The following is a 17425-nucleotide window of genomic DNA, read 5'->3' as shown; positions in this document are numbered from 1 at the left end:
AAGTGTCTGTTCGACTTCGATGTTTCTCTTTCTCTGTCTCTGCCCCGTCCCTTCTACTCTGCCTAAAAATCAATGGGAAAATATCCTCCAATGAGGATTAACAACAAAAAAATCTGTGAAAATTGTCCAAAGAGCATACATCAAATGATGAAACATTTATTCCCAAACGTCTTTATTTATAGTAGAATTAATAAACAAATAAATATTAAATTTCTTACATATGGTCAGAATATAAACTACTCTCTAAACTAGCGGTTCTCAACCTGTGGGTCGCGACCCCTTTGGGGGTCGAATGACCCTTTCACAGGGGTCACCTAAGACCATCGGAAAACACAGATATTTACATTACAATTCATAACAGTAGCAAAATTACAGTTATGAAGTGGCAATGAAAATAATTTTATGGTTGGGGGTCACCACAACATGAGGAACTGTATTAAAGGGTCGCTGCATTAGGAAGGTTGAGAACCACTGCTCTAAACCCTATTCTATTCTATTTTATATTTCATGTCTAGCAAATACATTTTTCATATATTTTTATTGATTTTAGAGAGAGGAAGGGAGACAGAGAGATGGAAACATCAATAATGAGAGAAAAACATTGATTGGCTGCCTCCTATGCAGCCCCTACTGGGGATCAAGCCTGCAACACACGCATGTATCCTGACCAGGAATTGAGCCCTGACCTCCTGGTTCGTGGGCCCATGCTCAACCAGTGAACCACCCGAGCCAGGCTCTAGTCTGAAAATTTTAATGAGAATCTAAAAAAAAAAGTTTTCTATGGCAAATTAAAGATTTTATTCATGAATTTGGTTAAATGTTCATGTTCTTGTCATAGCAATATTTTTTAATGGACTCCTTGAATTGCACTTCTGTAACATTTTAAAATAATACAGATCTTCCCCTCATCCATCTCACTGTTGACACAGAACTTTTGGCCACGTTGGGGAATTTTATGACTCTATCTTCTGGATCAAAATAACCTGGTGAAAGTTCTTGGTCTACTTAGAATGGAAGTTCTAATCCATCCCATCTCCTTGCCTGCAGATAAGGTGACACCCTGGACATGGCCTCAGACATCCAGATGCCAGGCCCGGTGTGCCTCATTGAGAACACTAACACGCAACTAGTGGTTAACCCAGAAGCTTTGAAGATCCTGTCTGATATTACACAGCCTGTTGTGGTGGTGGCCATTGTGGGTCTCTACTGCACAGGCAAATCCTACCTGATGAACAAGCTGGCTGGTCAGAAACAAGGTGAGGGGCACCAGCAAAGCTCTGCCAGATCCCTTCTCTCCACCCACACTCCCAGCTTTGAGTACGGTGTTACAAGGAGATCAAGTTACAGATGGGGAGGAATATTAAAAGTGAGCTTATCTTACTGTGGTCTGAAAGAGTCAACTCACTGTCCCTTCCCACTTTTCTTTATTTTCTGTTTAAAAGCATAATTTGTATTCTTTTCCTAGAATTCTGTTTAATTTTTAAAAGAATCACCATATCATCTCCCACAGCAACTCTACCACTTTACATTTCTTTCAGAAATGCACAGGATTCTAATTCTCCACATTCTTGCCAATACCTGTTATTTTGCTGTGTGTGTGGTGTTTTTCTTTTTTTTTTTTTTTTTAAATATATTTTTTATTGATATTTCACAGAGAGGAAGGGAGAGGGATAGAGAGCTAGAAACATCGATGAGAGAGAAACATCGATCAGCTGCCTCCTGCACACCCCCTACTGGGGATGTGCCCGCAACCAAGGTACATGCCCTTGACCGGAATCGAACCTGGGACCCTTGAGTCCCCAGGCCGACGCTCTATCCACGGAGCCAAACCGGTTTTGGCTGTGGTGTTTTTCTTGTTGTTTGTTTATTATTATTGGCTTCAGACAGAAAGAGAGAGATAGAAACATTATTCTATGGTCATACCACCCTGAACTCGCCCGATCTCGTCTGATCTGGGAAGCTAAGCATGGTCGGGCCTGGTTAGTATTTGGATGGGAGATAGAAACATTAATAATGAGAGAGAATCATTGATTGTCTTCTTCCTGCACACCCCACACTGGGGATCAAGCTCAAAAACCAAGCTGGGAATCGAACCATGACCTCCTGGTTCATAGGTCCACACTCAACCATGAGGCATGCCTACAGGGCTATTATTTTGTTTTTTGGATAATGGGCATCCTAATGGGTGTGAAATAGCATCTCATTGTGTTTTGATTTGTATTTCCCTGATAGCTAGTGCTGTTAATTATCTTGTTATGTGTTTATTGGTTATTGGTATATTTTCTTTAAGGAAATGTCTGTTCTAGTCCTTGGCTCATTTTTTAATTGGCTTGTTTGCTTTCTGGGGTTGCATTGTAGGAATTTGTTAAATATTCTGGATATTAATACCTTAAATAAGAAATATTTTCCCCCATTCCATAAGATACCTATGAAACTCAGTTGATCATATCCTTTGTCCCACAAAAGTTTTAATTTTGAATCCAACTTATCTATTTTTCTTTCGTTGTTTATGCTTTTGGTGTCATATCCAAGAAATCATCCCAAATTCAATATTATGATGTTTTTTCCCCCTATGTTTTCTTCTGTGAAGTTTATAGTTTTAGCTCTTACATGTAGGTCTTTGAACTATTTTGGTTAATTTTGTAGAAGGAAAGCTTTCTATCTTGCACCACTGAGTGTGATGCTGGATGAATGATTTTCATATAAGGCTTTTATTATGTTGAGTTAGTTTTCTTCTAGTCCTAATTTGTTAATGTTTTTATAATAAAACTAGAGGCCCAGTGCACAAAATTCATGCACGGGAGGGGGGCGGTCCTCAGCCCAGCCTGCACCCTCTCCAATCTGGGACCCTTCGAGGGATGTCCGACTGCCCATTTAGACTCAAACCCGGTGGGATTGGGCCTAAACGGGCAGTCAGACATCCCTCTCACAATCCAGGACTGCTGGCTCCCAAATGCTTGCCTGCCTGCCTTCCTGATTGCCCCTACCCGCTTCTGCCTGCCAGCCTGATCATCCCCTAAACACTCCCCTGCCAGCCTGATTGATGTCTAACTGCTCCCCTGCCAGCCTGTTTACCCCCAACTTCCCTCCTCTGCCAGCCTGGTCACCCCTAACTGCCCTCCCCTGCAGGCTTGATTGCCCCAACTGCCCTCCCTTGCAGGCCTGGTCCCTCCCAACTGCCCTTCCCTGCTGGCCATCTTGTGGTGGCCATCTTGTATCCACATGGTGGCAGGATCTTTGACCACATAGGTGCAGCCATCTTGTGTGTTGGAGTGATGGTAAATCTGCATATTACTCTTTTATTAGATAGGATAGAGGCCTTGTGCATGGGTGGGGGCCAGCTGGTTTGCCCTGAAGGGTGTTCCGGATCAGGGTGAGGGTTCCCTTGGGGCAGGGGGCCTGTGGTGGTTTGCAGGCCGGCCATGACCCCTGATGACCCAAGCGGAGGCCCTGATATCTGGGGTTTATTTATCTTCTACAATTGAAACTTTGTAGCCTTGAGCGGAGCCAAGCCTTCTGCTTGCTCCGTGGTGGCAGCCATTTCTGTTGGGATTTATTTATCTTCTATACTTGAAACTTTGTAGCCTTAAACAGAGGCCAGGGCTGGCCAGGGTGTGTGGAAAGCTTGGCTTCCTCTATCACCGGGGAAACCCAAGCCTCCCTCCTGCTCTCTTTGTGGCTGCAGCCATCTTGGTTGGGTTAATTTGCATTCTCACTCCTGATTGGCTTGTGGGTGTGGTTTGTGGGTATGGCTTGTGGGTGTAGTGGAGTGATGGTTAATTTGCATATTACTCTTTTATTAGATAGGAAGGTGTTGAATGTTTTCATGTATTGGATATTTGAATTTCCCTGCTTCTCTGTAAAATCAATACTGATTGTAGTTGTTTTTTTTTTCTTAAATGTATTTTTATTGATTTCAGAGAGGAAGGAAGAGAAAGAGAGAGTTAGAAACATGAGTCATGAGAAAGAATCATTGATCAGCTGCCTTCTGCACACCTCACACTGGGGAAGGATCCCATAACCAGGGCATGTGCCCTGACCAGCAATCCAACCATGACCGACTGGTTCATAGGTTGACGCTCAACCACTGAGCCAACGCCAGCCTGGCTACTGGCTGTAGTCTCTCCTTACCTTGATTATGTTCACGTTTATCTCCATTTTAAGACACATCTACTATGAAAACTCCACTCCCTCTCTCTCCTCTCCTCCTGAAGGCTTCTCTCTGGGCTCCACAGTTCAGTCTCACACCAAAGGCATCTGGATGTGGTATGTGCCTCACCCTAAGGAACCAAACTGCACCCTAGTTCTGCTCGACACTGAGGGGCTGGGAGATGTAGAGAAGGTAAGTATTGAATATTCAATTTGGACACAGTCCCCTCATTTCTGGGTATTGTCTACACTATTTAATATTTTTTTCTTTTTTAAATTTTATTATTAATTTTTATTCAAATAAGAGCTGGCACTAAAACATATGTGTTTTTATCATTTCTGTTTATATGCTAAGTAACCAAGTTTTGCAATCAGAGATCAAGAAAATATAAAGCAGAATCCTAGAAGAGCATAGAGGTCATTAGATAGTATTTTAATTATTAACAAGAGGCTATAAGCTAAGCCAGTTAAAATAGATGCATAAAGGTACTATAAACAAAATCAGCCATGAGTCCTATCCTGCAGAGAACTTTAGTTAAGGATTAATGTTCAGAAGTTCTAAACTGTTGTTTAAATTTAAACTCTGTCATTAACACAGTGGCCTTACAAATTATTTCACTTATTTTAACCTCAGCTTTCTGATCTGTAAAACCCATACAAACAGTCTATATTTGCCTCATGGTATTGTTTTGACTATTGAATAAGAATGGAAAGTGTTAGGTGAATAATAATGACTAGATAAAATAGATATAAGTATCATTACTCTTACATAAGTCAATTATGCTATAAAAACATAGAGAAAATTCAATAACATTTAAGGCTTTAGAGTGCCCACCAATCTGGACTATTAGTTTTGCAATTATCTGCCAATGGTCATAAGAGGACCTAGTGAGAATACGTGTCACCAAAAATACTAATCAGAAGACTTTTCAAAGTCCAAGTCCTACTAACAACCATTTTCATTTGGATTTCTTTTACTCTTATAAGTCATTAATCTAAAAAAATCACTGGACTAAACGAGCATCCATTTACTACTGCTGATCTGGAAAGTGCCATGAGAATAAAGCATAATCCTGGCCCAAATGTGTTCTGATTTCCAGGGTGACAACCTAAATGATTCCTGGATCTTTGCCCTGGCAATACTGCTGTGCAGCACCTTGGTGTACAATAGCATGGGGACCATAAACCAGCAGGCCATGGACCAACTGCAGTATCTTTTTTGTGGTCCAGAATAGCATCAAAATCAGAGGGGAGGCCTGTACTTAAAAACTAGCTCCCTGAATGTGAATCCTGGCAAATCAAGCACACAAAAAAAGGAAGTATAAAAAATAATTCAAGGGCAGGAAGAATTAACACTTGGGTTAGAAACAAAGCCAAAACAAAGGTTTGGAATATGTGGGACTAATGTGGAATGAGGGGCACTGTTTTTTTACACCATTTTTCCTTAGTTTGCTACTCAGCTATGTGACAGAGCTGACAGATAAAATAAGGGCAAAATCTTCACCTGATGCAAATGATGTTGAGGACTCAGCTGACTTTGTGAGCTTCTTTCCAGATTTTGTGTGGACGCTGAGGGATTTTTCCCTAGAATTGGAAATAGATGGGCAACCCATCTCAGCAGACGAGTACCTGCAGAATTCACTCCAACTCAAGCAAGGTAACGGGGACTGAGAACTGATTGTTGGGAATCACAAGCCATTAGAAACCATCATCTTTTATGTTTCTATTTAGTGTTATTACATGTATAGTTTTCTACTTCTTCTCAGCTGCCTCATTCTAAGAATTAATGCTTGTTTAATATCTAAATTCATAGATTTTATTTTGAAGTATCTTCTCTCCTGTTCTAAGAACAAATTTCTTTTTCTTTCACCTTTCCCTGTACTCTGATCAGATTGATTTTTATCTCCCTGCTCAGGGCTTGTGATTCTGTAATTAGCCAAGGAATATGGAGTGGAATGGATATTTATTTAAAGAAAATGGATTAAAGCATAACAATGTGCTAAGCCAGGGGTTGGCAAAATATAGGCCACAGGCAAATGATGCAGCCTGCCAGCTATGGTACAAATAGGTTTTACTGGGTGGAAACTATGTAGATGGTCCATGGCTGCTTTCATGCTGTAATAGCAGAATTGAATACTTGGAAAAGAAACCACCTGACCTGCAAAGCCTAATATATTTACCATTCGACCATTTACAGAAAATGTTTCCAAGACCCTATATTAAGCAAAGCCCTTTTTTCTTTTTTATCTTTCTCCAGGTTCCAGTTCTAACGATAATAAATTTAACTTGCCCCGACTTTGTATCCGAAAGTTCTTCCCAAATAAGAAATGCTTTATCTTTGATCGACCCACTCAAAGGAAGAAGCTAGGCAAACTTGAGACAATGCATGATGATGAGCTGGACCCTGAATTCGTGCAACAAGCTGCTGACTTCTGTTCCTACATCTTTACCAATTCCAAAGTCAAAACTCTTTCAGGAGGGATCCAGGTCAATGGACCCCGTGAGTCCTCTCCCCAGTCACTACTCTCACTGTTAAGACTAAAGGAAGGTGGGATAGCATCCACCTAGATTTAGCTTTAAAAAATGCAAATCTACTACTATTACTGTGGCACATTCTAGATGACACAACATTTCTAATAGATTTTATTAGTCAGATTTCGTGGGTGAAAAAAGATAGAAAAGGACAAATAAAAAAGCTCTCTTGCTTAAAATTGCTCTAATAAGCTGGACCTGTACTATTCCATATAATAGCTAGTAGACAAGTGTAGTACCTACGTATAACTAAACTTACATGTAGAATAATTAGAATTAAAGAAAATTAACAATTCTGATTACATGCCTAGGGGCTGCAATATTGGCACAGGACCATCATCACAGAAAGCACATATAGCACAGGACCATCATCACAGAAAGTTCTCTTGGACAGTGTTCTGCTAGAATAAATAAAATGGAGACTCCTTTTTAAATTTATTTTTAGTTTCTTAATCCTCACCTAAAGATATTTTCCATGAATTTGAGGGAGAGAGAGAGAAACATCGATGTGAGAGAGAAACATTAATCAGTTGCCTCCTGCATGCGCCCCAACTGGGGATTGAACCCATATCCTAGTTGTGTGCCCTGACCAGGAATCAAATCCACAAATTTTTGGTGCATGGGACGACGCTCCAACCGATTGAGCCACCTGGCCAGGGCAGAGGACTTCTTTTTCATTGTTTCACAAATATTGATTTTGTAACTGCTTACCACAGACCAGAACTGATGATAGAGACATGAATGAGAGATACATTTCCTATCCTAATGGTGCTTATGGGTAAAGCACATGCACTCAATAAACACAGGTCTATGGTGCCTAGAACAGAGGTTCTCACCCTTTGATATGTATCCATATCATCCAAGATCTCGCCAGAGGAGGATTTAATGCAGTTGATCTGGAGCAGAGGCTGAGAGTCTGCATTTATGGCAAACTTCTAGTTGCTGCTGAGGACATAGATACTGTGATCGAATGAGTGTTGGGAGATATCACCAGATTTATAGAGGATGGAATGTTTCCTCACCCCACCTACAACAAATGTTATCTTTTGGTCTCTATTGTAGGGCTGGAGACTCTGGTGCTGACCTATGTCGATGCCATCAGCAGTGGGGACTTGCCCTGCATGGAGAACGCAGTCCTGGCCTTGGCCCAGATAGAGAACTCGGCTGCAGTGCAAAAGGCCATTGCCCACTATGACCAGCAGATGGGTGAGAAGGTTGAACTGCCCACAGAAACCCTCCAAGAGCTCCTGGACCTGCACATGGCCAGTGAGAAAGAGGCCATTGAAGTCTTCATGAAGAATTCCTTCAAGGATGTAGACCATTTATTTCAAAGGGAATTAGCGGTAATTTTTTTCTTATGTTTATATGGATTAGGGTCTCAGAAAGCAAAGTACTACTAGAAAATAAAATGGGTATTTATTAGGAGAGAAGAAATTCCTACTAGACTTCAAAATGACAAAAAAACACTATTTGTTATTATTATAGTCAGAAGAACCAATCCTATATAATAAAAGCCCAGCCCTAGCCAGTTTGGCTCAGTGGATAGAGCGTCGCTCTGCAAACTTAAAGGTCCCAGGTTTGATTCCAGTCAAGGGCACATGCCCGGGTTGTGGCCTCGATCCCCAGTAGGGGGCTTGCAGGAGTTAGCTGATCAATGATTCTCATTAATCTTTGATGTTTCCATCTCTCTCTCTCCCTCTTCCTACCTCACTGAAATCAATAAAAATATATTTAAAAAACACAAAAGAAAAACCCAGTGACCATATTGGCAGAACGACCAGAACAAGCACTTGACCAGTCACTGAGGTGCACTGACCACCTCTTGGTTCTTTTTCCCAGCCTGCAGGCTCTGATCGCCAATGGCAAACAGGGACCCGGAGTAGGAGGTGAGGGATGCAGGCGGCGCCAGGCCAAGGCTTCCGCCCTGCTGGTCACCTCACACAGAGGGCCACATGCTGAGGGGTGGGCCGGCGAACAGGCAGGAACAGCCAACCTCTCGCTCCCTTCCCCCGGCCAACAGCTCCCATCATTGGATGGCAAATGGATACCCAGGGTTGGTGGCAGCAGGAGGCGGGGCCAGCTGCCAGCAGCCTAGGAAGATGGCCCTGATTACAGGCTAGGACAAGGGACTGTAATCAGTGCATGATTTTTGTGCACCGGTCCTCTAGTTTTATTATGATTGACTTAAAGTTTTGAACATTTCTTTTCTTTCATGCATAAACTAATATTCTTTCTCATAATTTAGATAAATGCATGCAGGTAACAATCAGAGCTTCTCATCAAGTTACATGCTTGCTGTTATCAGACAATTTAATATTATAGCCAAAAGCAAAGAAAGATGTAGTCTTAGTTATCTTGAGCAGGCTTACCTTGAGTGACATTTCTTCCATATGCAATCACTGGTCCAATTTGAAAAGCAGAAGTTTCTTTCTAAAGGTGTATTTGTAGGAATAGAGAACCTAGTCCTGACCTATGTCAATGCCATCAGCAGTGGGGACCTGCCCTGCATGGAGAACGCAGTCCTGGCCTCAGCCCAGATAGAGAACTCGGCTGCAGTGCAAAAAGCCATGGCCCACTATGACCGGCAGCTGGATAGCATAATGCTAGCATAAAGCTAGCAATCTTTGCCATGAACTTCACCTCCAAGGACAAAGGGACTTCAGTAGAAAGACAGAATCAGGAGGAAGGATGTGGTCCTGCTGAGGTGCCTGTAAGTTGTATAGGGGTCACAGACTGGTTTTTGAGAAGCCTTTCCAAAAATCCTGAGGTCAAGCTAACATTTTCTCTGTACTCTTTCTACTTCCTATTTTCACATTAAAGGCCCAGCAAGAAAAAAGGCAAGATGACTTTTGTAAAGAGAATATGAAAGCATCATCAGATCACTGCTCAGCTTTACTTAAGGATATCTTCCATTCTTTAGAAGAAGATATAAAGCAGGGGGTCTATTCTAAACCAGGAGGATATCGTCTCTTAATGCAGACTATGAACGAGCTGAAGAAAAAGTATCTTCAGGAACCCAGGAAGGGAATACAGGTAACCAGCATTTATCTGTCTCTCTTTGGCTCCCCTCAACCCCACACTTCCCTTCCTCCCAGTCTCCCTCCACCTCCTTTCCTGGGATCTGCTCTCTCCACGATGGCTTCATTCCTCACCCCATATGGGACCACAGCACCAACAGCTCCAAAAGTAGAGCCCTCACTCAGAGAACAGAGGCTCTCAATCTATATTTATATCAATCTCTTACAAAGGATTCTGCTTCTTCAGGTGCCAGGCTTGGCCAACCTGGAGCATGTGCCCACACTGTGACAGGGGCACCTTGACCAGCACAAGGACCAGGGCCAAGAGAAGTGATTCCTACAGGAAAAGATGGTGGGCAAATAGGAATAAGCGCTTCCAGCGATTTCCTATCACTATGACATTTTCTCTGGGTCCTAGAGTGAAGAAGTTCTTCAGACATACCTGAAGTCCAAGGAGTCTGTGACTGATGCAATTTTACAAACAGACCAGTCTCTCACAGAAAAGGAAAAGGAGATCGAAGGTGAGGAGCAAGTCAGGAGACTAGATAGCCTCAACAGCTTTTAAAAGTTTAAATAATTTGGCTTGGAGAATCTGGGGTCCTTAAAGGAGAGCCAGATGAGCAAAGATGCCTATTACTAGCCAAAGTCAGTCTCAGTGGGGCAAATGCAGTCAGCAGCAACAATAATAGGAAAGTTTACAAAGAAGAAAAAGTGAGGTGGTCACCCACATGAATTTGTCTTCTTCCTTTCCTCCTGGCAGTGCAACGTGTGAAAGCTGAATCTGCAGAGGCTGCAGCAAAAATGCTGGAGGAAATGCAAAAGAAGAATCAGCAGCTGATGGAGGAGAAAGAAAAGAGTTATCAGGAACATGTGAAACAATTGACTGAGAAGATGGAGCAGGAGAGGGCCCAATTAATGGCAGAGCAAGAGAAGGCTCTGGCTCTTAAACTTCAGGTATTTAATGGCATCACCTTGAGGTTTCCCTTTTTCTGTTTTCTGTCCACTCTCCCTGACCTGTTTGTGTGGCTGTTAGAACACGAAACCTGGAAGGACCTTGCTTTCCCACTTACACCTTTTAGTCCCTGTCTTTCTGCCTGACTTGGAGCCTGCCTATGTCTGATTATTTAAAACAAAAAATTATTTTCCTTTATCTCACATCCAGTCCTTCACCAGAACCTTCTTCAATCAATGGTAGCTATTATCTTCCAGGCATTGTAAATATGTCTTATCTGTATCTCTTGCTTAATATTATATGGAGCAAGAATTGCTGTGCACCTATACCTTAGGAGAAGAAACAGAGGTTCAGAAAAGATGAGCTTTTATAGGGTCACACAAATTGACAAGATATCTGCAACACCTTCAAACTTATCGGAATCCACAGTCTCTGTTTTCCTGTCACACCTGGTATGACTTCGGTTCTAAGAGAAGCTTTATGAGCAAAAAGAGTCCTTGCCTCTCACACCTGTGTCTGCCACTCCTGCCTGTTTGCTATGTCCTACTCCTAGTTTGTGTAGTGAATTATGTGCAGAAATCCAGTATGGACAGTTAGGGACCTTGATGTCCTTACTTATATCCTGCTATTCTTGCCACCAAGCTGTGGAGGCTTAAATCAAATTCCCTGATCTCAGATTCAGGCAGAGCAAGAGAAGGCTTCCTTTGATTTTGAGAATTTTTATTTCTGTCATGTGTACGTATAGAAAAGTCTGAGTATGTGTGTGTGTGTGTGTGTGTGTGTGTGTAAAAGAGTCTATAAGATTTGAAAGAAACATATGATTAAGATTGCCCACATATGTTATATAGAAGTAATGGGACTTATAATTTAATTTTATCACTATATTAGAAGGTATAAGCCAAAATCTCTCTTAGCTAAAGGAAGCTCAAGAAAAGCAAACAGGCAGCTAGGATGTCCAAGAGAAAGTATAATGAATATTTATGGTAGAGAAAATTTCAAGAAAAATTAAATACTAAGAATGTGGAAACTAGCTAGAAGTTGAGATTTGCTTACTGCTATACTTTATTTACTCTTTATTTGTCCCTTTTTAGGAACAGGCCACGTTACTAAAGGAAGGATTCCAAAATGAGAGCAGACAACTTCAGAGAGAGATAGAGAATCTCAAGAATAACATGAAAAGAAGAAAGAAGAAGAAATGTATCATTAGCTAAAGACCTAAGGAAAAGAGCTGCCCTGTCACTCTACCCAAGGCATAGCTCAAGCAGTTTTCCAATTTGGAAAAATGTCACAACTTGAAAAAAGTGACTTTCTTTAGGCTTTTTAACATTTCTAAAAGAAATCTACAAAAAACCCTTTACCTAACATACTTAATGTAAAAACTGAAATGCTTTACCCCTAACTGGGGAATAAAGCAAGGATGTGCAGTCATTATACATTAAACAGTATAATGAAAGGCTTCCTACAATATGGCAAAAGGAAGAAAGAAATGAAGGAAAGAAAGAAAGAAGAAAAAAGAAAGAATGAAAGAAAGAAAGGAAGGAAGGAAGGAAGGAAGGAAGGAAGGAAGGAAGGAAGGAAGGAAGAGCCTTTATTATCACACACTATTATTATCCACATAGATAAATCCCAGGGAATTTGCCATAAAAGCAAAAAACAGCAACCACAAAACCTCTGGAAACAAATACGTGAGTTTAACAAGGTTGTAAGATTCAAGGTCAATACACCAAAATCCACTTTCAACTGTATTTTTATATAAAAGCAATGGACTATTGGAAACCAAAAATTACAAAACAATACCACTTACAATAGCTGTTTTTTAAAAATGGAATACTTAGGTAGAAATATAACTAAACACGCACATAATCTTCTATGCCTCTATATTCATTCTAAGATCAAGAGATTATGGCATTGATCATGATGTATGAATTTTCTTATATTTCAACTCTCTTGTAGTTTTTGTGATGTTCCTTTTACTCATTGTAGAGAAGAAGGTTCAAGACCCTTATTTTCAGAGTTTTCCCTGACAAAAGTATGTGCCTAGTATTGGTTAAGTTTCTCTGTGCACTAAAAATATGTCAATTGTGGGGGGCAGAGGTGGTATGGAGGGGGTCAAAGGGGAAAAAAGAGGGACAGTTATAATACTTTCAACAATAAAGATAAACTAAATATATATAGCCATTGTGTGTTAGGCTTTTATCCAAACAGAAAGAGGAAAAAATATGGCTCAGAAGTCTGTGCCACATAATATGACTATTTCACACACACACACACACACACACACACAAACACACACACACACACACACACAAACACACACACACACACACACACACACACACACACACACAAGCACATCCTACCTTTCCCACTCACCATGAGTTCTTTGACAGACAGGATTTCATAGAACACAGACAGGAAAACTTACTCACAGTTCTTTTCCCCCAAAACTATGTTCAAAACAGAGTCCCTAGGGAGTTAGATGAGGCTTCATGAAAACCTGCCATTGCTTAGACTACAGGGATCATTCATTTAAAAATCATTGGTTGAGTATCTATCACATATTCTGCCAAGGAGTGGGAATATAGTTGTAGTCCCTCTCTTAAGGAGCTCATAGTCTAGTGGTGAAGACAGAGATTAAATAATACAGAAAACTAAATACCCAAGAAATTGAGGGGAGAGGATTTCTGATTTAGGAAGGAGTTGGTCTAATCCCTCTACCTCAAGATATCTCAGATGGCTCCTTAGTATGTCTTAACCATATTTCCCTTATCAGTCAATTAGTGGAAAAAAGAAATCCAATTTGGGAGTGAGAGATAGAAAGAGAGACAGCACCTATCACCTGGCCCCAAAAAACCTTTTTAATTAACAGTGTGTCATGCTCACAGTGTCTCTCTTGGAGTTATTGGTAAAGAAATGAAGAAAGCAATGGGTTTCATCTAGTGGCCAACATTATTATTACTCTTCACAGTACTTGATCACTACCTTTTATCACCAGAGTTTGCTCATGTTTATTGTTTGTCTCCCCCACTAGAATACAAGTGGACAGGAACATTACCTATTTTGTTTATCACAGACTCAGCCATGTAGAAAGGCTCCTGGCACCTACAATAAAAATTTTTAAACACAGGAGTGAACAACTTAATAAATAGTTTACCATCCCACCGCCATTCCTCCTGCTTTTCCCTGAAAGTTTAACATTTGATTGTTTAATATCATATTGAATATTACAGGAATTTGATAGTTATCAAATTCTTGTACTATTTAGAGTACAGTCTTCTCCCTCTCCCTCTCCCTCTCCCTCTCCCTCTTCGTCTCCATAAAGGATTTCTTCATCATTCCTTCTTCATAGACCTAGAGAACCTAGTGTTGATTTACATTCCTGCCATTGCTCTGGGAATGTAGCTGACAGAAAGCAGGTAGTGCTGACCAGCAGCAGTGCCAAGAGCACATTGCACCCTAGGACAATTTGAAGGAGCAAAGGACAGTCCCGACTGAAACTCTCCAGGAGCTGAGAGCCTGCATAAAGCCTGTAAGAGAGAGGCCTTTAAAAGCTTTAGAGCTCAGTCCTGCATGTGAACCAGGAATTCCGGAGGTGGAGCCACACTGAGAGAGGAAACATACCCTTCCTGAGAAGGGAAATTCCTACCAGGTTCTAACAGGGATTCTCACTTGTGCAGTGACATATTCAAACACTATTAGCCGGAAGCCACACACCGAGTCCACGCCTTTTTAAAAATTGTTCAGAGAGCCCTACCCGGTTTGGCTCTCTCGGGGGATAGAGAGTTGGCCTGAGGACTCAAGGGTCCCATGTTTGATTCTGGTCAAGGGCATGTACCTTGGTTGTGGCCACATACACAGTAGGGAGTGTGCAGGAGGCAGCTGATAGATGTTTCTCTCTCATCGATATTTCTAACTCTCTATCTCTCTCCCTTCCTCTCTGTAAAAAAATCAATAAAATATATTTTAAAAAAATAAAAATAAAAATTGTTCAGAGATTGTGAAAAATTTCTCACTGACTCAAGTAAACACTGCTAATATTAAATTGCTGTAAATCCAGCCAAATGCACATGTGGATAGACAGACAGGAAGGCAGGCAGATAGATAAATAGATACATAATTACCCTGGGCAGCCTTTCTGTGGGTAAATGTACAATGTCTATTACAATATTTGAAATATGCCATATTTGTACAGCTATTATTACCTGGCTGGAAAGCATCAATTTACTTTTATAATACATACCACAAAAAATCTTGCATTTAAAATAACAATATGAGGTTGAAAAGTGGACAAAACTTTTTTGATAAATATAATTGTATATATTTAATATGTGAAATATGATTTTATTTCTTTATTATTTTTAAATGTTTTTATTGATTTTTAGATAGAGAAGAAGAGAAAGGGATAGAGAGATAGAAACATCAATGATAGAGATACAAAGATCCACTGCCTACTGGGGTTCGAGCCTGCAACCCAGACATGTGGCTTCACCAGGATCAATCTGATGACCTCTTGGTTCATGGGTTGTTTTGGAGGGAGTTGGTGGGGTGATGAAAATTTCTCATTGATTATAGAGATGGTTACACAAATATGTACAAAAACATTAAATTGTACCTTTGAATTTGTGAATTGTATGGCATATGATCTAAATCCCCATAAACCTGTCTGGTTGAGTTTTTTAAGAAGGTTATATAGCCTGCACTCATGTACTGGGGGGTGCTTTAGTCAATCTTGTCATCTTCTGAGGCCTCCTTTTTTCTCTCTGAGACTTTTTGTTTTTCATCTATCTCCACTTCCAAACTACTATTCATTATTATGTACAGCATTATAGGTGACCAGGTGACAAGTCCATTATTCCAAACCAGGTTTCTCTCCTACATTTGTATATTCAACAACCCTTTAATATATTCTGCTGAACAAAGGTCATCTTCTAGGTATCATCACTATAGAAAACCTTCCCAAATTAGCATTCCCCTGAATGCACAGTGTAAGTCTCATCCATGAAGTCCATGGTGGACTCAATCAGAATTTATGGTGAACTGAGCAAAAGGAATGGGATTGGTGCTGTATGTAAATTTTATTCACCCGTGAAAACCCCTTGCAGTATTGTGACTGTTCTAATAGAAACAGTGTACCTACTTAATCAGGTACATTACTTTTCCTCCAAAGCCAAGGGATTAAGAGATGACTTATTTACTATAAGAAACTATCTTTCTTACTTTCATTCCTTTTTTTTCTTTCAAATTATTCTGCCAATATGCATTTGATAATGAGACTTTAAATTATGGCAGGCTAGATATGGGGGAAACCTTCCCCCTACAAAACACCTATAAATGCCAAAAGAAATATTACTAGCATTTTGAAATATATCAGTGTGTTTGCAAGAACATAAAGTTGAAGGAATCAAATGTAGAAAATGAGAAGAAAATCATGGTAGTACCTGGAAGCTGAAGCTGTGACCATTCTGAAGCATGTGCCCATCTTGGACTCTTAATGACCATAAGAAGAGCAGAGGAGGAAGCCTTGGTGCTGAGATTGGTAGGTTTTCCTAAGTGGAAACTTAGAATGAATTGGAAATCCTCCCAGGGAAGGATAGGCTAATAAGTATCTGTTTACAGCAGAGGAAAAATTACCTGTTGACCTGCATTAGAATTTAAAAATAAAAACTTTCCCTTACCTGAGCCTTGGATTGAACTTACCTACATTACAGGTGTGGTTTCAGAAACTACTTAAAATGGGCTGGCGTTGATGGTGCCCCAGGGCACCTGGCAGCAGCAAGTCCTTTTTGTAAGGCTGTGTTCAACTTGTACTAAGAGGATTCCCACAGGAGAGTCCAGAGAAACATGGTGCCAAAACGCAAAATCAAACAAGGGTGCGATCCCACACAAGCAAGAGATACAAAGTAACAAACAAATGGCAAAAAGACTCACTAGGATTCCAGACACTGTAATTTTGAGCTCAGGTTATAAAATAAAATGGTTACACTGTTTAATAATATAAGAAAGAATATTTCAAGGGACAAGATGTCATAAAATACTATAAAGCAGATTTTGAAAAAAAAATTTTAAGCAAAAACGTTTTTATTGAATGGATAATATAATTAACCTTTACAAGATAACAATAACCTTCATTGTTATAGTTATCATGTTAATTGTTGACTGTTAACTATCACATACCCACCTAAGTAAAAGAAGTATGTGTCCATCATTCTACTTTTGATTCAATCCCAGAGGTTTCCCCACTTTACATTCTCCCACCTCCCTAATCCATCACCAGTGGATTTCATGTAACACAATTATGTCTCCTCCTTTGATTGTAATGTATAAAACCAGGTGAAAAACTGCCATTCTCTGGAGCATTATCCCAATATATTGGAATTCTGCTTCCCGGCAACTGTGAAGAGTTTGACTCAAATAAACTCACAGGAATTCTCTATAGTTTTGAATGTTTTTAAGTTGACAAAATCATATGCCTTTAATGCAGTTCAAAACTCACTGGTGGCCCGGCTGGTGAGGCTCAATGGTTGAGCTATGCACCAGGAGGTCGCAGTTCATTTCCCAGTCAGGGCACATGCCCGGGTTGCCAGCTCGATCCCTATTAGGGGAGGAGTCAGCTGATCAATGATTCTCTCTCATCACTGATGTTCCTATCTCTCTCTCCCTCTCCCTTTCTCTCTGAAACCAATAAAAATATATTTTAAAAAACAACAACTCTGGAGAACCAAGATGGCGGCACAGGTAAACACCTGTACTTGCTGCCTCCCACAACCATATCAAA

The 17425-nt window shown here is 40.5% G+C and overlaps 1 protein-coding gene across 1 annotated transcript; it reads left to right on the top strand.

Annotated features, from left to right (window-relative positions):
* Positions 1-1063: 1063 nt before the first annotated feature.
* On the top strand, positions 1064-11861 carry LOC308241091 (guanylate-binding protein 1-like; the record flags this gene model as incomplete). The annotated part of the gene is made up of 10 exons (XM_080654645.1): positions 1064-1256; positions 4215-4342; positions 5250-5359; positions 5610-5806; positions 6407-6649; positions 7744-8024; positions 9502-9714; positions 10117-10219; positions 10459-10652; positions 11742-11861. Exons 1-10 carry the CDS (start codon positions 1067-1069, stop codon positions 11859-11861), a joined length of 1779 nt encoding a protein of 592 aa, XP_080510771.1. The 5' UTR covers positions 1064-1066.
* Positions 11862-17425: the final 5564 nt, after the last annotated feature.

This window comes from Plecotus auritus, assembly GCF_963455305.1.
Source record: "Plecotus auritus genome assembly, chromosome: 2".
NCBI lineage: Eukaryota > Metazoa > Chordata > Mammalia > Chiroptera > Vespertilionidae > Plecotus > Plecotus auritus.
The sequence above is the reverse complement of the archived record's forward strand: the minus strand, read 5'-3'. Positions and strand labels throughout refer to the sequence as shown.